We start from the raw sequence: 23174 nt of genomic DNA on the forward strand, positions 1-23174 counted from the left end.
GATCGATTTCTGCTGAGGCACACTGATGGTAGAGTCAGAATTTGGCACCATCAGCATGAATCCATGAACCCATCCTGTCTTGTGTCAACAGTCCAGGCCGGTGGAGAGGAATGTTTTCTTGGCACACTTTGGGCCCGTTAATACCAATCAGTCATTGCCACAGCCTATTTAAGTATTGTTGCGAACCGTGTGCATCCCTTCATGGCCACAATTTTCCCATCTTCTAATGGCTACTTCCAGCATGATAATGCACAGCGTCACAAAGCAAAAGTCATATCAAACTGGTTTCATGAACAAGACCATGAGTTCAATGTTCTTCAGTGGCTTTCCCAGTCACCGAATCTGAAGCCAGTAGAACACCTCTGGGATGTGGTAGAACGGGAGATTTGCATGAAAGTGCACCTGAAATATCTGCAGGAATTGCGAGATGCAATCATGTCAACATGGACCAGAATCTCAAAGGAATGCTTCCAGCATCTTGTGGAATCCATGCCACAAAGAACTGAAGCTGTTTTGAAAGCAAAGGGAGGCCCTACCCAGTATTAGTATAGCGTTCCTAATAAAGTGGTCGGTGAGTGTATATCACCTAGATAAACTGAATAGATAGGAGAAACTTTAGGATTTTTAATTTTCAAGCAAATGATAAAAGCAAAAAATAAAGATACAAGAAAAAATACAAGAATGAAAGAATAAGAATGTGGAATGAATTTTACACAGAGGTTGCAGCCCTTACATGTGTATGCATTCACATACATCAGACTGTAACACTGACTCCTGGCCTTCATGATCACCACATACAAATTAGTCACTATAGCAATGCACGCTCATGGCAGATCAGAAGCCAGGAGAAAAGGTACAGTTTGGTGCAATTTTAAATAAAGTGTGTGTGTCTAGGGGTTTATGGGAGTGAAGTGACATTTACTATTTGTTCTTGTCACCGAAAGGACAAATGACACTGAGCCAGTTCCACTTGCTTACCCTTTTCTTTTCTTTCTCTATACAATTTGTCTTGTCTCTTGTCACTTTTTTCTTTGATATTTATTCTGTGAGTATGTCTCGCTCTCTAGTCAATTCTTTCTCTTTATTCATCTTCGATTTCTTCGCACTACACTGACAGTTGTATGTCCCTTATTATACACTATTGATTTTACGTGCGGAATAATAATTAAAAATAACAATTAAAAATAATAACATTGTAAGCATTAACTATAGATAAATGGAATACCTGTAGTGGATGTGGTCATGCTGATCACCTGACCTGGCTTGTCAGCAATGAGGTAAGGGTTGTTGACAGATGAGCTGGCCTTCATGTGTACAGGGGTGGAGGTGGGTGTTCTAGACAAGGGAGAGTGACTAGGGGTGGAAATAGGGGAGCCTGGAAAAAACCCATGCACGCAGGCACACACACACACACACACGATAAGCACTTTTCAGTTACAAATTGTAAAGCAAAAAGCACAGCCCAGGTGTGGCTGCCTAAGAGCTTTGGCTGGTAATTGCTCTACTGAGAAAAAAAAAAAAAAATCATTTTTGGAACTAGCAGGCAAAACTACTGTTCAGCACGACAAATAAAATACCCTTCAAGTTTAGTTTCAGTAATCTGTAGATGTAGCCTCTTTAAACCCTGAAAACATTTTTTTAAAAATTATTTATTATTCAACATACATGATTTTAATGCCAAGAAGCTACTAGAACAACAACTACTGCTACCTGGAAATGTTCTTACTGAACACTGAGCTCTTATACACAGTATAGCTGCCCAATGAATCATTATTCAAATGTACTGACAAAGGTTCTGTTTTCAGAGGAAATATGTGAATTTGGCACTGGAGGGCACACAAAATCTCCTCCCATGGAGTCTCACCAGATACAATCTTGCAGCTCATGGTGATTGGCTGAAAGGATTTCCCAGGTGACTCGGCAGGACTGGGTGCCTGTCCCTGAGGCATGATCTTGCAGCTGGCTGTGATTGGCTGAAATGCTGAACTGCTATGAGAGCCCTGGGTGATTTTTTCCACACCTTTGGCCTGTGACCCAGTTCGCTCAGAACATGACAATCGCACCGACTCGCTCTTCACACCTGGGATAGAGGAAAGAGAAAATAAGTAACAAAGGAATGCTGCATCTAATTGGTCCCTCCTGAACTCAAGCTAATATTCATGATTTCAATATAATTACTGAACCTGAAATACCAAAATTTTTGTATTTAGGGACTTATTCATTGTTTACTCTCAGATTCTAGTGGGACTCAATATGAGTGCTTTTTATTAAAGGGAAATGCATTTGTTTGGTGAATCAGTTACTGCAAGTTACTGTAAGCCTAAATTTGCCTTACAACTTACAACAGACAATACATCAACTGTAAAACGAATATGTTGTAAGGAACAAGTGGCTAATTAGAGTGACTGCTTTAACAAACTAGCTGTGTTTGTTTTATGTTTCACAGTGTGATCATCACTATATTTGGGTGTAAAGTGATCAGTGATCATCGGGAGCCGGACATGTTACTTTAATCACCCTACCTTTCTCTGAGTCAGAGTCAGGAGACAGCTGAGAGGGTGACACCGCACGACAGGAATTCTGGGAATTTTGACTTGCAGATTTTCCAGCCAATGCGCCAGGGGCAGCTGCACTTGCCAGGTGAGAGGAGGAAGATGATGATGAGGAGAAGGTAGAAGGGAAGGGGATGAAGTCCTCACCCAGGGAGTTTCTGTGTAACTCAACATCCACCACCTACAGAAAAGAAATGAATCAAACCACCACCACCATCAGGCAGCCAACATGTCTGACATGTGACTGCATGAAAGATGAACTCAGACTTGTGTAATATACATACATATCGTTAGTGGCTATAGCTACAGCTGAGTGTTCAAACATTCTGTTTAATTATTTCTGTACAAACAAGAGGAAGACCAGATAAGTCTGTGCATTATAGCTGTCTTCTTCCTAAGTAAGCAAATATGTAAATAATAGAAACTGCATATGGACCCTTAAAACTTGCAGCTGCTCATAAACATGAGGCTATGCTATACACTAGTTGTGCTACATCATAGTTAGCATTTAGTTCTTAAGAGTAGTGTGTAAGAATGAACCAGCAATATGAGCTGTTTGTGTGTAGTGGTATGAATTATTTGTGTATGTCATGTATGTGTGTTTGTGTGCACAGTTTCTGCCTCATTAAATCAGATTACATCAAAAGCTCTGCTGCATTAAGATTCCAATCTGCAAGTGTAAAAACTGAAAATGGCCTCATGCAAACAGGACATGTTAACAGACCTCATCCGGATTTAAAGAAGACTTGAAAAGCAGAAGTTTTTTTTTTTTTTTTTTTTTTTTTTTTTTATAGTGTTTAAAAATACATGTTTCTTGATAGAAATAAATGTTGAAAAACTCAATCAGCTCTACCTCACTTTCTCAATATAGAAGGTGCTAAATTGGTGACTATCATAGGGTGGTGAGTGTAATTTCAAGTAGGACAAGTTTCTGGATCAAAATCCCTTAGCTGGTCCTGTCATGAAGACATTTTGGGCCATTGCTTTTACAAAAAAAAAAAAAAACCCCAAAAAAAACCCAAGATTTGGGGAATAAAGTCATTCTCAATATGTTATAAGTCGCAATAGTTCAAGAAAGAAGTCATAATATTATAATAAAAAAAATCACAAAATTTTGAGAAAAAGTCATAAAACTATGACAAAATGGTACACATCAGAGCAATATTTGTATGTTAAAATAATGGATGTTAAGAGTTTGAACTTATCATCTCTTTTGCAGACAATGGTCACCCTCAAGGCTATCGAAGCTTACATCTGGGTGCCATTCAATGGAGGGTGTGTAATTTCACAGAAGACAATGAGAAGAATAATTAAAATGATTGATCCTGAAGAAGTGGATCTGGTACGCTCAGCATTAAGCCTCCAAAGCATTATGGCATACGGACTCAAACATAAGCCTTATGGTGAGTCCATATGGCATAGCGCATCGGGGACATGATTGCTGTACTGAGCCCGATGGAGTTACAGCAGTTATGCCGCAGATGTAAACATCGAAAGCCTTGAAGGCGACCACTGCCTGTGACTTCTAATTCAACAAAAGAAACAATTTCCTCTAAGTTTGTGTGGTTCTTTCTTCTAAATAAACACAATTTTGTGCCATTTTTCTTTTCAAAGTTCTAATACTAATAATAATCTGGTGATGATGCAGCAGAAGATTAAGTGTTTCCATATCTGTAAATACTGCGACTTTACTCACAAAATATTGCAGTTTTTTTTTTTCTTGTAATATCAGATATGACTTTTTTCTTGAAATATTACGACTTACAAGAAATCTTGTATTATTGTTTTTTTAAACAGTGGCCTTTGTACTGTCAAAACATTACTCAGGGCGAGCCATTTCTCATCAGGTGAAAGCTTCTAAGGAGAGTTTACCACTCTAATGTAGGATACACACTAGGTGAAATCAAAAAAAAAAAGAAAAAAAGTGACAATCAAATCTCAGAATGTGTAAGCATGGGTGCCTCAAGAGTCCCAGTCCACTGACTGGTTAAAACAGAAATGAGGTCCACTGACATAAACCTGCAGGCAACACACCAGTCAAGGTTCAAAAAGTGTGAAAACATCTGACATATCAACTTAAACATGATCATGTGCTATCCTTGAGTCTTCCTATTGTCTCGTACCGTCTCTGCTCCAAGAGTCTGCAGTCCTGTGTATGTCCTGTCCAGCTGTGACGACAAAAAAAAAAAAAGAGTCAGTAACTGATGGGTAAAGTTAGAAAAGCTGAAAAAACCCAACAGACAAGGCTGCAAAGATGAAACACTCTTCTAAGTTCCATAGGGAAAACCAACAGACATGCTTTCATTTCTCTCTTCTTCTGATTCTCCCTCTTAACTTCATGTTTTCATTTTTGCTAATAAAGTATTAAAATTCTAAAACTTTCACAACAGCAAATCATCTTATCATTGGGAGATCGCAAATTCCAATGATGCCACAGCCATGTGCAGCTGGGAGTGCTCTCTTGGTGGGCGGAATGGCATACTCTTTCTCCTGTCCACTAGAGTAACACTAGCCAATTGAGGGCATCTATAAGCTCATGTACGCAAAACAGGGCAGATAACATTTTCCACTGAGTGTGCTACACTGTCCTGAGACGATGCATAAGCAGCAGCTCGACAAGATGTGGTTGGCTGGCTTTGTGTGTCTCGGATAAGACACTGCGTTAGCCTTCACCCTCCCTGGTTGGTAGCTGTCATGTGATGGGGGAGAGTTAGCTAGTTACTGGGGGCACAAATTAAAAAAAAAAATCCTATTAAAAAAATCTAAAACGCTCAATTAAAACTTGGATAAGCAAAAAAAGAAACAGGAAGCGAGAAGAACTAAAGAAAACAGTAGGAGAACAACTCAGAGACAGGCAGTCTTAGTGATAGATAAAAAAGTGCAGTTCTGTGCAGAGATCAGTAAGAACTCTGACCTTCAGATTATGGATGATATCAATACGTTTGTTCCGCTGGTCTTTAAAGTGGATCTGTACTCGCACAGGAAACTCACCCCAGCCCCGCCGTGTCAGGTGAAATGGGGGTTCACTGCATGCACACAAACACACAAGAGTGATTCTCTCAGCAGGTACTCATTCACAAAGGTAATGTTCAATTATGTAACATACTACAGATTTTGGTGCAGTTTTATTTGTAGATAGATAATTATATATTTGTAAAAGCGCATTTGTTGAGAACCCATTTTTCAGTAACTGGAGTTGAGACCCACTGTTCTAGTACGCTCAGAAGAGCCATTTTGTGTAGCTGAACACCTACCTGACCTCCACCAGGTCATTGGGTTTATAGCTGGGGTGCAGGAAAAACCAAACCTTCTTCACAAAGTGGTCGATGCTGGGCTCCTTCCGTGAACCTCGGACATACACCATCCACTTATGAGTGGACTGGTCATTTTCTTCTCTTTTATCAGGAGCTATGTACCTGAGAAAGGCAGACAGACAGAGAGAGAGAGAGAGAAAGAGACACAAAGAGAGAAAGATAGATAATTTGACAAAGACGAATGGACCAAAAGAAAGAGACATCATACCATCATTTGTGTGTGAGATGAGGTATGTAAGAAGGCCTACAGAAGAGAAATTCTCTCACCACCGCTTGTAGTAGAATCTAAAATATTTTTGGCTAGGATACAGATTCTTCTTTTAAATATCTCAGCTTTTTTTTTTTTTATTAAGCTTGCACAGATCAGTCAAATAATGTACATTTATAGTTGTTTGAAGGCAGTCACTCTGAAGCAGGTAAATATCCTAATTTTATATAATATGCCTTTCTCTAATTGTCACAATAATCACCTTGCTTTAACCCATCTTTCTAATCATGCAGGTTTTTATAGTCTTGTTTGTATTTGTAGTTTGCCCACTTTGCTCATTATTTATATTTACTGTGGTCATGTGTACAAGGCCTTTGTCTTCTGTGTTGCTACTATGTGTCCCATAAATGTGTATATTGAAGGGATGACAGTAAGAATCTACTTGACATGACTTTTCTGCATACAGATGAGAAATTCTTGCAATTACTGTAGGACCCATGTCATCAATAACTCTACACACAAAACCAGAGACTGAACGAAGTGGGTATGAAAAGAGCTCAAAAGTTTCTGGACAGCTATATGAGGTTAGCAGGATCAATCAGGATATCAACCATTAACAAAACCCGGAACACCAAGCAAAGACAAAAACATGACGGTGCTGTACTTTGACACGTTGCCCACAACAATGGTTTTCTTCACATAGAGTCGTGATGCCTCCTCTCCTGTAGTGTGGAATGTGACATGCTGGTCTACAGATGATGGCACACCAAACGTGTCCTGTGCCGAGAGATGTCCAAAAAAGAAAGAAAGAAAGAAAGAAAGAAAGAAAAAGATTTATATCTGCATGTATTATATACAACATTATTTCCTTGTATTTCATGTGACATCACACCATTTCAAGGACTGAACAGGAGACTGACTGCATCAATGTTTTTCTATCTGTGCTTTATTAATAAGATTCATTTTCATTTATACTGACTGCTCTAATACACTTTACGGCTCTCAATACATTTTCAACAAGCAGCAGTGCAGTGGCTGTCCATCCTGCTGCCTCATAGCTTTGTTAACTATCTGGCTACATCATGGGAACAAGTGAAGCTGGAAATTCGGGCCCAAATGTGGCAACTGCAACAGAAATATGGCTGAAACGCTAGGATATACTGATCCTATATAGATATATATCCTATATAGATATCCTTTTATGGCATTTCACTCCATATAGCTTCATAGCTATACATCCTGCATGCAGCATTTGTACCCATGGTATATATCTATATTCTTATTTTATCTTTATTTTAATCACAAAACAACCCGGATGAGAGAAATATTTACAGAAAATACTGATCAGATATCGGTAAACACAGGTCCTCGGCCACCTCACCTTGCCTGTATTGCGTCCCGGTCTGCGCTCCAGCTGCCTCAGCTCTTCCTCTTTCCAGCCCTGACTGTCTCTCTCTCCTGGCTCTGTCAGCTGGATCAGGGACTCTGTCTCCGAGTGGCCTACAGAGTGTGCCTCAGAACCCTGGTTTAAAGGGGACGACGAGCGGGACGGGGACTCCAGGAAGCGCTTGATAGCTGGATGATTCAAATCACTCATTGAGGACTTGGGGAAACAAAAAAGTGGTTCTAAATTATTTAAGGTTTAGTGGAATTTTTTTAAACAATCCATATTGAAACATCTTCACAAAGAATTAGAGTAAACATTCTGTTGTAGGATGATTTTGATCACAATGAACACAATATACAGGGGAGTAGACCAATATACAGGGTACCAACATTTCTGGTCTGAGACTGTAAAAAGACCTGAAAATGCAAGACTGGATTCTAATACCACTGTTAAAACTCAGGTTTACAAGTCAAACACTGACATGTTAGAGGTGAAAACATTGACATACCTTTCCTTTGGTTTTTTTTAAATATTTTATTTATGGAATTCTCTACAAACAGTGACCTGTAAAATATATTTTCTGGTAAAAAGCCTTACAAAAGATAAGAAACAACAAAAGAACTTAAAGATTAACTAAAGGTCACCCATCTCTCCCACAAGTCAGATAGTATGGTGGTGATAAAGAGTTACTATGGATTTAAAAATATACAGAATATATGAGAGTACAAATACTAGATACAAAAAACAAAGCAAATTTACAAAATAGTAAGCAAATAAAGAAGCTGCTTAAAAGCACACACACACACACTTACACATATTCTCTGCTATAACAGCGGTCGTCAACTGGCAGACATCGATCCAGATTTGAAACCAGCAAAGTATTTCAGCAGAACAAACTGTGTACGTTAAAAATTCTGTGCCAAAGACGATAAACGCTGTCTAGCGTTTTAAAAAATGAATCAGCGCAGGTTCTGTAGCTGATCCTCTCTTATGGTTTATCCGGTCACAGGCATTTATGTAAATTATTTAGATGAAGGCAGCTCATTGGACCAGAGACTAGTTACTGTGCTAGCGACATTAGGTCACAAGTGAGACAAACTGACAACACAGCTCAATTTAAAAAAAAAAAAAAAAAAAAAGCCTTATTACAAAACCAGAAAGTCAGACACTGAATCCTCTGTTCATCTGTGGCACTAGTTAAAAGTAGTAAAATGAAGTGCCAGTGCGAAACAAAAGATTCATTCTTCTTCAGTCATCAGCCATGGATCCGGAGCTTGTCCAGATAACACTAACCACGAGGCAGAAACACACCTTGGGTGGGACACTTGCCCATCTCAGGCACCAGGCTTATCTGGACCTTTGTAAGTAAGAAATTTTATGTAGCTGGATGTTCACAAACTGACCTACAACATTTAAGCCAATTCATATTAACAAAACTTTAATACTGAATTCTTGCTTTCCCAAGTTTATATCAGGCGAAAACATCAAAGTGAGCTCAGTTTTACCTCAGAAACTTTGGTCAGGCCAGCGCTGGTGTAGTAACTGGCCACGATGCAGGCTCTCAGCTTGTCCATCATCCTCCTGGCCTCATTCAGACGCTACAGAGAAGAAACAGTTGATAAAATCTTGCACCTTTCACATGCCAATTGTTCAAGATATAAGCGTAAGGATAATGTGGTTACTACTGCATTACATATCATTAGGTCTTTTATAGTAAATTTGCTAGTATATTAACCCTAAAACCTTAGGACAGCATTTATATTTATTTTATGCACACATGCACGCGCACACACACACACACACACACACACACACACCCCATCTGCCTGCATTAAATGCAGTTAGGAACAGTCTGCCCATATAAAACAAAAAATACATATGCACATAATACATAACTTTCATAATAAATGCTTTGTAATATATTTTGTGCACTTCTAGACCATGTACCCACACTTCCAGTTCTGATGTTTCCAACCAAATGTTTTGCAAATTTCTTATCAAATTAAATGAAAATCATTGTGTTTTCCCATTAAGTACTATTCTGTGAATATTCTGAACACTGAGAAAGATGCAACAACAATATGCAAGCAACAGAGTATCTGATTTATGAGGTTTCCACCTCATAACTATAAATAAACAACAAACAACACTCTGACCCACACTAACATTAACCCACACAGTCAGGTCTTACCTGGCCAATGATCTCGATCTCATGTTCCTTGTTCTTCATCTCCAGGGCAAACTGGTCTCTGATGATCGCTTCGATCTTCTGTATTGTGGCATCACGCGCTACAAAATCAAAACAATAAGGTAGGAAGCTTAACATTATTTCACTGCTTAGTAACTTTATAGCGGCATAATGGGTTCAGAGTACACATCAACAACAGCGAGTGAAGTTGCCACTGTAACAGACTCTATGTAAGGAATAACATATAAAGGAGCATGCTGTAATAGGAATAGAATCAATGTTGGCATGGTGTGATGCAGTCTGACGAGAAGGAGAGTTAGTGTTACCACCCCAAAGTGGATTATTTTTGTATAACAGCACAATGTGTTTTATTCCTTTTATACCACAGAAATTGGCCAACAATTGCAATTTTTTAAATCTATTAATGAATGACATGTCATGCTTTTTAACCATTTATAATTACATTTAAATTTTTTGGAACATCCATGAGACAGGTTAGTTCCTGTTATCACTCATTTCCTCACCAGCTTCTTTTCTCACTTGAAATTTAGAAGACAAATTATAAAAATAATAATAATAATAATAATAATGCAGCATGTCACTGCAAAAACAGCCAAGTGGCTTTCAGACTGTTCTCAAGGCAGCAGTGACATTGCGGTATTTAAAATCCAAGAAGAGTTATGCATCAGGACTGGAATCCTGTGGGACCAAAAGCTGCAGGAGCAGGCTTTTTTTTTTTTTTATAAACTTTCTTGCAGGCGGTCAGATAAGAAGGACAAAGATAGGCCACATTCATTAACATAAGAGCATATATGGTGCTTGCACTGCATGAACTTTCATTAATTTGTCATTAGTAACTCTTTTACCCTGGTCAGAGTCACTGTGGTTTAAATTAGTTTTGCATTTTGACAAACAGAACCTGAAAATATCATGGGCAGGTATAAACAAAGATAACTGTGGGAGCAGACTGGATTGGTGAGAATTCCTTCAGGAGCAGGTGGGAATGGGATTAATAGCAGTCCTGAGCACATCTCCACTTCCCAGCAATGCTGCTGCACCTGCTCCACTCACAGCCCTGAAACCCACACTGCCATGGCACTTTCACCACGCACATAAACACTACACCTCCTGCATTGTCTATTTTAACTAACTTGAAAAAAAATGACAGCTTTTACCATTCTGTTCAAGTACTTTGCTCCTCTTGCTCTCCTGCACTTGGGTGATGTCCTCATAGTCTGGATCTTTATCCTCCAGTTTCCGTTTAATTCCTGACATATCTGCTGATCTGAAAGCACTTAAACAGCCAGGGTTAAATGAGCAGCTTCACATTTAGATAGATTTAAAAAAAAAAAAATACATTCAGTTTCCTTTAAATTGTAATGAACAAATAAGCAATATAATGGATTTTAGGAAATAAAAATAAACCTTCTCGTGCTGTCGTTAGTACTAATGAGCTGTCAGCTATTAGTGTCCCTCACACTGAAATGCAACTCAGTTAGCTAGGTTAGCTAGCTTGCTAAGTAATTAGCTGTTAGCATGCAGCCTTTGCTTTCTATGCAAACATATAAACAAAACAAACAAAAACACATAATCACATTATAAGCATGACTAAACGTAAAGGTTTACCTACGTAGATTTACCATCGCATTTATTTGTGCATAACAATGGAACATAATAACGCTACATTAGTGCCATAATTTGGCTTTGAAGATTTAGCGCAGCTTAAACACTGTGCTCAAGCCGACAGAACGCGCTCAATGAACGGACACACGTCTCAGGAAACTTCGGTGAACGCCTGAGGCCTTAGCCTAGCCGCTCGCTAGCGTTTAGCTAGCATTATGCTTCACTGCCAATTCAGTAGAACATAACAAAAACCAGTTTGGCTACTGCGTGTCATATTATTTTACATTTTACACTTTCCAAATTGCAATTTTAATGCACACTGCAGTCAGAGCTATAGCTAATAAGTGAAATAACTGCAGTTAATGAAAACCCTGAACAAAACTGAATGTAACGTTACCTGTCACACTACAGGAAACACAGCAGCGGATTTAAACGCGGATAAAGTTACAGCGCTCGCCGCTTCAGTCAACCAACAGCGAGCTCATTCTGCCTGCAGTTCTCCCCAATAGTGCAGCTTCTTTACGTTATTGCCTCTCAGACAGCATGCAGGACATAATATGCACTGTTAGTGATTTGTTTTGTATTGACGCTAGCTAAAGCCCAAGCTAACAGCAGGCATTATTCCATGTGTGCTAACAGCATGGAGAATTAGGCCTCGCCATTTCAGCAAACGTCCACAAGATGGCGCTCAAATCCAACCAATTTTAGCTACAGCAGCTTCAACTAAACTTTTTCCAGCTTTGTTGATTATAAAGGTCCAGACAAGCAACTAACATGGCTAAAGGGTGACAACAGGTACTTTTCAGTGATTAGTTCATGGCTATAAATAAGACACACCAGTATGAAGTGGTTATGTTTTGTTTCACACTGGTGCTTCAGGTTACCACTTTTGACTAGTGATACTGACTCTGAACAGATGAGATGCCTGAAGCAAGGAGAATAAACACATACTTCTGTCTAATCTTTGTTTATTTATTTTTTCTTCTGAACAAGCCACATCATCACTTCACTAATCAGACCAGAGAGGGTAAACGAGATAAATCTACGATAGTCTGCTAAAACTTTTCTTTCTTGAGCTGTCTTCAGGTAAATAATTTGCATAAATGCATGCATGTTTTGATAAGTGGAGTCACTTAAATGAATCCAGTTTTTAAAAAAATACATTTATTAGCTCTGATACAGTACTTTTCCAGTGCTCAGGTGAAATATTTTGCTGGGTCAGCAGCCAGACTGCAGTCTACCAGGTGATGATCCCTGATCTATTAGTTTAAAGCAAACTTTTTCAGCCAGGGACCTGAATATCATGGCTTTTTTTTGGTCAAATTAATTTGACATTAATTATTGGCTTACTTGTTTTTCAGTTATTAAGGTGTGGATTAAACCCATTCATTTCAAGTGACCAGTCAAACAGGCTAATATAAGAACTCAGTAATAAATCCAACTCTGATAATAGTGTGTTGTGATTTCACCCACTTTAATAATAATAATTTTTTTTTTTTTTAAATCATGTACAACTGGGGCTCCCATTCATCCCACTTTGAGAAACTGGATTAAGGGGACTTAAATTATAATACAACCAACTTTATCATTGATTTATCAACTCTATCATTGCAACTCCTCAAGCACGTTTTTATTCTGAATTCTCCTGTCATGTGGACAAACTGCCATGGCCTTCATGTACAGTATGGTCAATACAAAGTTAATAATATTTTCCTAAATCAGTCAGATTTACCATTGCCTGAACATGTGAAACAGTAAATTCTTTAAAAAAAAAAAAAAAAAAAAAAAAAAAAGTTTACTACTACTACTAATAATAATAATAATAGCGGGGCATGGTGGTTTAGTGGTTAGCACCTTTGCCTCGCACCTTCAGGGTTGGGGGCCCAAATCCCCTCTGCCCTGTGATTTTATTTATTATTATTATTATTATTATTATTAAAGACATAATTTAGTTTTTTATTATTGATGAGCATGATAAAATCTCTATATAATTTTAACTTTGTGTTAGTTTTTCCTTTAATTTGTCAGCTCAGGAAAAAATTCTTCCTAGACAAATGCTGCATTTTTTTTTTTTTTTTTAAACTATAAAAACATGTTTAAAGTGGTTAAATTTTGCCTTTTGTTCCTTTAGAGTGAATACTACTGTGTGGTAATTTTTATAGAGGCACCTGTACAAAAAAAACTGAGTTCATCATTTCTGATATTTTTGTGATTTTATAAATCACATAATGCTTACACATTGTGTTCCTGAACACACACATATATATACAGCCACAAGCCCTTACAGTAACAGTGAACATGGGCATGGAAGTGTGAAGTGTGTGATATGATGTTTTAGTCAGGAAATAAACACATTCATAATAAACTATATGACCAAAGGTTTGTGGACACCTGACCATCACACCCATACATGCTTTTGAACATCCCATTCCAGATGTAGTCCCCCTTTGCTGTTAAAATAACCTCCACTCTTCTGGGGAGACTTTCCAGAATTCTAGATTTTCTTGGCAGTGGGGATTTGTTCATTCAGCCACAAGAACATTAGTGAGGTCAGGCAAAGAGGCCTGGGGTGCAGTCGATATTCATCCCAAAGATGTTTAGTGGGGTTGAGGTCAGGGCTCTGTTTCAGTTGTACCAAGTAAAATTTTGAGAACAAACTATTTGTGTTAGCTATTAAAATGACCTTCTCAAAGAAATGCTTACAGCAAAGAGAGTTCCACCAGCTCTTAGAGTAAAATAGCCATTTTGTTTGTAGTTAACCCCCCCCCCCCCCCCCCCCTTTTTCTGCACCTGGGCCGTTATGACAGCTCTTGCATGTTTACTTTATCTGCTGTTATACACCCGCTTTGAAGGTAAAATGGACTTTTTGTCTGCACCATAAAATGGACTTTTTGTCTACACCTGTGCAATTATGACAGCTCTTACACATCTGCTTTACCTGCTGACACATAAGCACATACAGCCCCCTGATAAAATCATCTGTGGGAGAACAAATCACATATACATTGCTTACAGAAACATGATTTTCTATTATTGTCCAAAATATGATAGTACATCCAGCCATTATGACATTATGATATCTCTTTAACGTTTTCCCTGCTATCTTGTGAATCTTTTTGTTTTTCCAGTGTGTTCTGGATCCTAATTACAAATTATAGGCTCCAGATAATTCCTTCATGACTGACACACACACACACACACACACACTAATGTTATAATTTTTAGATAAGGAGGAATGACTGTAATGCTACCTCAGGGAACATCTCCATCTCTTGCTTTTACTAATACAATGCTCTAACTAACGTGTAGTGTCCTGTGATTCCTTGACATGAAGATCACAACAATTTTTATTAATATATACTTTGAGATTATTATAGTATACATCCAGGTAATATTGTCAATATGGTATGAACTATAACATTAGAGCTAGAAACTTGATGAGGAAACAAATGAAAAACTAGAAAACCAGGATGGCACCTTTCATGAAACCAAAAATGAATATATAAAATTTATATAAAATTTATATAAAATTTATACGGAGGCTTTATAATTGAATATTAACACTAATATATATATATATATATATATATATATATATATATCTTCACCAAGGAAAGGATTCTGCGATCATCCATTTTAGTTGTCTTCCGTGGTCTTCCAGGCCTTTCGATGTTGTTGAGCTCACCAGTGCTTTCTTTCTTTTTAAGAACGTACCCATTTGTTGATTTGGCCACACCTAAGGTATTTACTATCTCTCTTATAGATTTATGTTTTTTTTTTCAGCCTAATGATGGCCTCCTTCACTTGCATTGAGATCTCCTTGGACTTCATATTGGTAGCTCCAGTCGAACAGCTGCCAAATGCCAACTCAATACCTGATATCAACTCCAGACCTTTTATCTGTTTCATTTGTCTTGAAGTAACGAGGGAATGGACTGCACCTGGTCAATTAACTTCTTGTCAGTCAGTTGTCCAAATACCTTTGAGCCCCTGAAAATGGAAGTACTTTGGAAGTACATCCCATTCCAAAACCATGGGCATTAATATGGAGTTGGTCCCCCTTTGCTGCTATAACAACCTCCACTCTACTGAGAAGGCTTTTTAGCAGATTTTGGACCATGGCTATGGGGATTTATGCCCATTCAGCCACAAGAGCACAAGAACTTGGACACTGATATCTGGCAAGAAGGCATGTTCTTTTCTTGTCTCTCACAATCTTCTTCACTGTCTGGCTTGGGGGGAGGGTGGAGCAGTATGTTTATTTGTCCAATTCCTGGCAAATTTGATCTGTTCCGGACTTTTTGATTTTGACCCTGATTGCTCTGGATGGTATTTGTAACTGCTTATGTACTTCTTTGTATAGCTATTATCTGACTTGTGCATGTCTCTTTTGTGTTGGGCATAGCCAGTACAACAATATAGGATGTACTGAAAAAGAACAATCAACAACCAAGCAACCACTTGTGCACTATCAATAAGACATCAAAAAGGTCTGAAATACAACAGCAGTTGATGACAAGTCCGTGACATCAACACAATCCACCGTATCACAATCCACTGTTCAAAGAAGACTTTGAAACCAGAAATATAGAAGCCAATCTATGCATGCCTATGGCCTTCCTATGGCGAGGGTTTCTGCATACCGAGCCGGACCCCTCTGCCACCGCCTCCATCATGGACTATGCCACCCGATAACCCGAGGCAGTGCCACTTCAGAAGGTCACCTACTGGAACATCGCCCCAGAGCTCCTCCTCCTCTTCAGCTGGGTTGGAATCCCCAAGGACATCCTCACCAACCAAGGTATGGCCTTCATTTCCAAACTAATGGGGGATCTGTGTCGGTTGTTGCAGGTGAAGCATCTGAGGACATCCATCTACCATACTCAGATAGATGGGCTGGTGGAGCGATTCAACCAAACCTTGAAGAGGATGCTTCGGAGGGTGGTAGACGACGAGCGGAGGAACTGGGACCTTCCCAGGGAGGCCTGGGAAGTGCAGCACTCCCCTTACTGCTCCCTAATTGACTATGTGCAAGAAATGCAGGAGACGCCCAACTTTATCATATTAACCTGTTAAAGAAATGGACTAACCCGACCCCTTTGGTGTCAGCGTTCGCTGAACACTCGAGCAGGTGAAGGACGAACTAGTCGGAGTCCTTTGACCCGGCTTCTTTTTTGTGGCCAAAAAGGACAAATCCCTCCGTCCTTGCAATGATTACTGTGGCCTGAATAGCACCACCGTGAAAAACAAGTACTCGCTGCCCCTCCTCAATTTGGCCTTCGAGCCGCTGCATGGAGCCACCATCTTCACCAAACTGGACCTGCAGAATGCATACCATCTGGTCAGGATCAGAGAGTGGGGCGAATGGAAGACTGCATTTAACAACCCCCTGGGCCACTTCGAATATTTGGTTATGACTTTTGGCCTCACCATTGCCACAGCTGTTCATCAAGTTGAAAAATGTGAGTCCCATCTGTTCAGTCACGTTCTTGGGGTAAATCATTGAGAGTGGACAAGTCAAGGCCAACCCTGCGAGGATCCCGGCCATCATCGAGTGGCCCAGACCTACTACCCTGAAGCAGCTCCAACGATTCCTGGGGTTTGTAAACTTTCACCACCGCTTTATCAGGGACTACAACCGGGTAGCTGCACCCCTCACTAGGCACACCTCCACTTCTACTCCCTTCGTGTGGACCCCTGAGGTGAAGACTCATAATGGAGGTGGACGCCTCCGATTCATGTGTGGATGCAGTGCTCTCCCAGCATTCAGTCCCAGATCAGAAGCTTCACCGGTATGCCTTCTTCTCTCATTGCCTGTCCGTCTCATTGACGTCTCAGATCCTGTGGTCATGAGAGCTCAACGCACCCAACCCAACCCAAGTAATGGGCCCCGTGATCGTTTGTTTGTGCATGACACTGTGCGTTCCCAGGTCCTCCAGTGGAGTCATTCGTCTCGGTTCACCTGCCACCAGGGATCCAGCCGTACCTTGGGCTTGCTGAAACAGCATTTCTGGTGGCTGACTATGGATGCTAACACCCCTCTCACAAGGTAACACCACCATCCTTACCATAATTGACACGGCCCACAGCCCCACGGCCCGTGAAACTACACACTTCATAGTCAGCCGTGTCTTCCGGCTGCACAGAATCCCCCAGAACAACGTCTCTGACCACGCCCACAGTTCATTTCCCAGGTATGGAAATACCTTTGTAATGCTCTTAGTGCCACTGTGAGTGTGTACTCAGGGTTTCACCACCAAACCAACAGTAAGCCGGATCGGGCCAATCAGGAGTTGGAATCGGCGCTGCAGTGTGTTACTGCCAACAAATCCTCCACCTGGAGCTCCCAGCTACCCTGGATTGAGTACGCCCACAACTCCCTGTCCAGTGCTGCCATCGGTATGTCACCCTTTGAGTGTTCTCTAGGTTATCAGCCCCCCTTGCTCCCCGTCCAGGAGGACAAGATTGCAGTTTTTTCTGTGCAGGCCCACATCCGTTGATGCCGCAAGGTTTGGAGAGAGGCCCATTCTGCCCTGCTCCGCTGACCGTAACCAGTGAACTTTTTGAACTCCTGCACCCAACTACCAGCTAAGTCAGAAAGTATGGCTCTCTTCCAAAGACATTCCCCTGAGGACTGACTCCAGAAACCTCTCCCCGTTACCTAGGTCTTTCATCATCATTGATTAATCCCTCCGTGGTTAGGCTTAAGCTCCCTTGAACTATGCGCATCCACCCTACCTTTCATGTCACCCAAATCAAGCCTGTCCATGTCAGCACGCTGAGCCCTCCTTCACGATCCCCCTCCGCCCGCCCGGGTCGTGGATGATCACCTGGTGTACATGGTCAAAATCCTGCTGGATGTGCACCGCAGGGGACGAGGCCAGCAGTACTTGGTGCACTGGGAAGGATACGGACCGGAAGAGCAGAACTGGAGAACTGGGTGCCCCGTTCCTTCATCCTCGACCCCTCTCTCATCCAAAATTTCCATAGAGCCCACCCAGACAAACCCGGCAGGTTGCCTGGAGGCTCCCTTTGAGAGGGGGGTACTGTCATGGTCCGGGTCATATCCCCTGTGTATTTCCCTGTTTTCCCCATTCTTAGTGTTCCAGTATTTTCTCTCTCTCTCATTTCTGTTATGTGTGTGTCTCTGGGTGTAGCACTTCACTGCGCGCCTCTCCCAGCTGAATCATTGAACACACCTGCTCCTCATCAGCTCACCTATCTGCAGCGTATATATAAACCCCTGTTCTTCAGCCACTCATTGCCAGATCATTCTGGCTTCCAATGCAGATCACATTGCCACCTGTCTGATTGTGTGCTCACTTCCTGCTACACCCAACCCTGCTTTGCTTCCCCTGTGGCTCACAGATAAAGCACTTGACCCTCATGCCACTGACCCGCGTTTGAGCCCGAGCGTTGCTGCCCGCTCACTCTCTGCCTCACTTCTCCTCTGTGGCACATCAACTGACTTCTACTCTGCCATTTGAATACACTGGATTATTTGAATCTAGGCCTCGACCATGCTCCTACCTACCCTAACCGCCAATAGAAACCTCTTTAACCTTCAACCCTAGTGTCTGTGTTCTGCTTCTGGGTTCTCTCGTTCCTGTGATTATAACAAGCAAGGGATATGCAACCAAATATTGTTTTATTTACTTTAAGACTATCTGTTCCAATACTTTTGCTTACCTAAAAATTGGGTGGTCTGCCACCAAAGGTGCCATGTTCTAAGGTGTTTAACACATCTAGATGTAATTATCAGGAAATGAAATCTGAAATTCTGATCTATCGTCTCATAATAATCTTTTTATCTCAAACGTCTTCACTGTATAGCAAAAACAAACAAATTGGCCGCCGCCGTTCGAATACTTTCAAGGAGACTGTAAATTATTTTGTAACATGACAATAGGCAACACTTTCAAATGACCATTAACACAATGTTAGATGGCATTCTTAGAAAAAAGCTTTATTGAGTTTACTAACAGGTTTGCAAGCATAATACAGAAACACATCTCTCTCCCACACAAACACTCATATGTACTGCATGTATATAAAATAAAGGATTATTCAAAATTCCACACTAATTGTAGGCTAATTATTACTATACTCACTACCATGTAATCTGTTGCACTGAATCCAATTTCAGATAGAGATGAATTTTTCTTGATGCTTTGTGATACATGGAGGAAAAACTGCTAACTTGATATCAAAATAGAACAAGCAATTAAACAAATGCTTGTATTTAGTAACACACAGTTATTACCTCAGTATTTAAATGTTCTAACCAGTCATCTAATCAATCCATCTAATGACTCAGTTCTGAGTAGAATTTCAGCAACATTCTGTGTATTTTACTTTGCACGCGCACACGCACACGCGCACACACACACACACACACACACACACACACACACACACACACACACTTAGAGCTACAGCAAAGATGGGGCAAAAGCATTTGCCAAGAATGAGAAAGAATGTACTGGGATTACTCTGGATAAATCAAACTGACACTTGGCTTTGGCAATGACTATTTTCACTTTAGACATTTTACAAGATCAGTTTTCAGATGTAATTATGTGATTTTAAGCATTCACTATCATTATAGTTCTCTAAGAAAATGCAGAAACGCAGGTCTGAATGTAAGAAACCAATAATTAAAAAAAAGAACCTGACATCCACCAAAAACTTTGTCACCTCATTTCTCTAAAACTGCAGGGACTGTGAGGAAAGTTAAAGCTGCTTGAGGTATTATTTTCAAACAGCAATGCCAAAATGCCACAAATGTGATATAAACAAAGAAAAAAAAAAAGAGGAGAGTTCACATTGTTTGCTTAGTATGAACTCTGTTATATCGTTTAGTATAGTTCTAAATAAAATAAAAGGGTGTTGATTCTCAAAAAATTGAGTTCTTGAAAATTAGGTCTGGCACATGCAAGGAAAGTGGCTTACAGTACAAACAGAAGTATAAAACGTGCTAATAATATAATACATAAAAATACACACATAGAAAACAATGTATTTACATTAAGATATCATAGCACTAACAATGACGCACACATTAACATGACATTAAGTGCATGATTGGGGTTCCTGTAAAACACACAGACATGCACACAAACATAAAGGCACAATGGTTATAGTCACGAGACACACTTAAATAAAAAGAACAAAAATGAAAAGTTTCACAGCAAATACGCCACCTGATTCAGAACGGTCTGTCTCTCTGTGCTTGCCACATGATCACAGTTAATACAGTTTCAACAAAGGACTGTGTCCTCTGTGGCAACGTTTTTAAGTCTACCAGCTAGAAGAAGAAACCTACATAGGTTTCAAAATCAATATTACCAAGAGGAAAATGTGTAAAAAAAAAATTGAAGCGGGGAAAACACATCAAGTGTCAATAAAAGAGGTGTTAAAATTCACACATTTTGACACTGGTCAAGCAAATTCATCTTAGGCTATATGGTATGTTACTTTTACATACTGCAAAATACAATGTCATTAAAAAATACAAATAATAAAAGATTCAAATGGAATTAAATACAAATATAAATGAATAAAATAAACAAATGATTCTGAATTAATTAATAAAAATGAAAAAGTGATGGTGAGTAATAATATAACACTAAATAACAAACAAGTCAGAAGAATGGACTTAAAGATTTAAAACATAAGAAGAAATTGCCAAGAAGCTGATATATGACTGTTACTGCTCCTGTTCTGTGTAGAGTTCTGTGTGAAGCTCAAAATACTATGAAAGTGTTATGCATGGTGCTATGTGTTACATGACTGGAATGCACACAATGCCTCAGCATGTAATGATCTCTAAAGTAGTGTGTTTTACATTCTTTTACTAGGCAGAGAGAGAGAGAGAGAGAGAGGCAGACAGATGAGACTACAGTAATGAATATGAGAAAAACATGACAACTAACTGAAAGAGAGGGAGTGAAAATGGAATAGAAAAAAGATAAAGGCAAAACGTCTTGGGTTAAAACAACGAAAAATAAAGGAAGACAAAAAAAGTAAGAGGTCGGACAGAAATAGAGGACTTGCATATAATAGAACAGTGCGAAAAAAGTAACTTGTTCTGTGTTTTAACAGATCCCGCTGTGTTTGTGTCTGTGTATGTGTGTGTGTTTGAGAGAGAGCGTGTGTGTATATGGGGTGTCACTCTCAGGTCCGGTGAAGCTTCTCGTCGAAACGGTGTATAGTGATGCAGCCGTGACAGGAAATGGGGCGGGGCATGGCAGCAACACCCGTCAGTATGCCGGAGGCAGGGTCATAGCATATGATACTGTCAGAAGCCACCCCATTCTCGCCCCGCCCACCCAGGATGAAGATCTTTCCGTTACACACTGACATGCCGCAGCACTCCTGTACAGACACAGACACACTCGTCACGACACAAATAGCAGATGGATTATATGGATTATAATGGTGTGGAAGTTAGAACTTGATCCTTTTCGTTTGGTTTCATGATTAGCACTGTGGACTGACATGGTGTCAAGATCAGAGTATGATCTTAAACACACCTACCAATGGTGTCAATACAACAAAGCAGTGCTGAGATACATGCTGTTTCCTTTTTTTTTTTTAAACAATTCCAAGATAGCGGCCACTGCAATATGGCAGAACTTGAAACAATCATAACCTTCAGAACTGTCATGATATAAAGAATCATAGGAAATTGGAATGATGCTTCTGTGAAGAGCAGTTCCACAGTTTTAGATTGAAATGTGTGCCCACTTTGGCCTGTTGATGGTACTAGAGAGTTAAGCCTTTTGGGACCATGCCGAATCAGTGTGCTAAACTACATTAAAATGAAAATGGGCAAATGGCTCTAACGGCAGCCCTAGACTCCCACTGCATATGGTAAGAAAACAATTACTATAGAGCTCCTGCACCTTCAGTGCTTGGACCCCTATTTAAAACTCTGTTTTTGGAAGAAATTGATAGTTTTTTCTCCCTAAACAGAGCATGTGCTTCCTCTGAGACACATAAAATCAGATACATATCTTATCAAATTGCTGCTCATGCTATGCTACAGGGTAGCTGAACACTTGGAGCGCTAACTGCCCTCTTCCACATACAGGCGCTCACATATGCCCACGATTGACTAGTGTCACTAGAATTGACGTGGGAGAGAGTAATGCCATCACTCCCACCCAGAGAGACTTGAAGAGATGATAAGATGTAACACCTGTAGTGCCACTTAGGAGATCCAAAAACATCCTGTTTTACTAGCTTTCAGTGTTGAAAAATAAAAAAGCAAGATAAATACATTTTTTATTAATGCATTTATTGTGTTGCTATGATCTACTGCTGTAATGTGTGCGTTCTTGTTGTGGAGTATGTTGAGTATGACAAACATTTGATCATGTCCTTTATGTGTCTGTCTGGTAGTCTCATAATGAACCATGAATGGCATTATTATCTTTAGACGTGTTTCTGAGTCTGTGTTATGAAGATGCCTTCCTTGTCATGTGTGTGTCTGTGTGTTTGTACCTGTCTGCTGAAGGTGTTGACCACAGGCATCCAGAAATCCTGTGCCGGGTCATAGCAGTAGATGCACTTGGTGAGGCCGCCACACACGTACACCAGGCTGTTCAGAGACACGGCCGTGATGTTGCGCTTACACATGGGAATGTTAGAGCGCAGCAGCCAGCTGTTTGTCTCCGGGTCATAACACTGCACCTGAGTCACACAGACACATGAACATGGGGATCATACTCATAGCAGTGGACCTAAACACACAGCAGTACGCATACACACATACGGGATAATAGTAACGCAAATTTTGTCTCCTATCATAACAACAGAGATAGATAGACACACACACACACACAGTGATATTTTGAACTAACCCTTAGACGCCTTAGTGCGCTCACTACACACAGTC

General features: G+C 40.1%; 2 protein-coding genes across 2 annotated transcripts in view; both read right to left on the minus strand.

Moving 5' to 3' along the window:
* Positions 1–11937, minus strand: part of yeats2 (YEATS domain containing 2) — a 53426-nt gene extending 41489 nt beyond the window's left edge. The window contains exons 1-12 of the mRNA XM_026925369.3: positions 11670–11937; positions 10825–10943; positions 9653–9750; positions 8967–9059; positions 7456–7677; positions 6739–6851; positions 5807–5968; positions 5467–5578; positions 4676–4720; positions 2523–2733; positions 1865–2080; positions 1226–1375 (exon numbers count right to left, since the gene is read on the minus strand). Coding sequence (XP_026781170.3) covers positions 1226–1375; positions 1865–2080; positions 2523–2733; positions 4676–4720; positions 5467–5578; positions 5807–5968; positions 6739–6851; positions 7456–7677; positions 8967–9059; positions 9653–9750; positions 10825–10924 — 1522 coding nt within the window. The 5' untranslated portion in view covers positions 10925–10943; positions 11670–11937. The remainder of the gene's footprint in view (positions 1–1225; positions 1376–1864; positions 2081–2522; positions 2734–4675; positions 4721–5466; positions 5579–5806; positions 5969–6738; positions 6852–7455; positions 7678–8966; positions 9060–9652; positions 9751–10824; positions 10944–11669) is intronic.
* Positions 11938–19212: 7275 nt separating this feature from the next.
* The window catches only part of klhl24a (kelch-like family member 24a), a 26858-nt gene continuing 22896 nt past the window's right edge, over positions 19213–23174 (minus strand). Inside the window, exons 7-8 of the mRNA XM_034314751.2 lie at positions 22781–22969; positions 19213–21649 (exon numbers count right to left, since the gene is read on the minus strand). Coding sequence (XP_034170642.1) covers positions 21449–21649; positions 22781–22969 — 390 coding nt within the window. The 3' untranslated portion in view covers positions 19213–21448. The remainder of the gene's footprint in view (positions 21650–22780; positions 22970–23174) is intronic.

The sequence above is a fragment of the Pangasianodon hypophthalmus genome, chromosome 21 (assembly GCF_027358585.1).
Source record: "Pangasianodon hypophthalmus isolate fPanHyp1 chromosome 21, fPanHyp1.pri, whole genome shotgun sequence".
Classification (NCBI taxonomy): Eukaryota; Metazoa; Chordata; class Actinopteri; order Siluriformes; family Pangasiidae; genus Pangasianodon; species Pangasianodon hypophthalmus.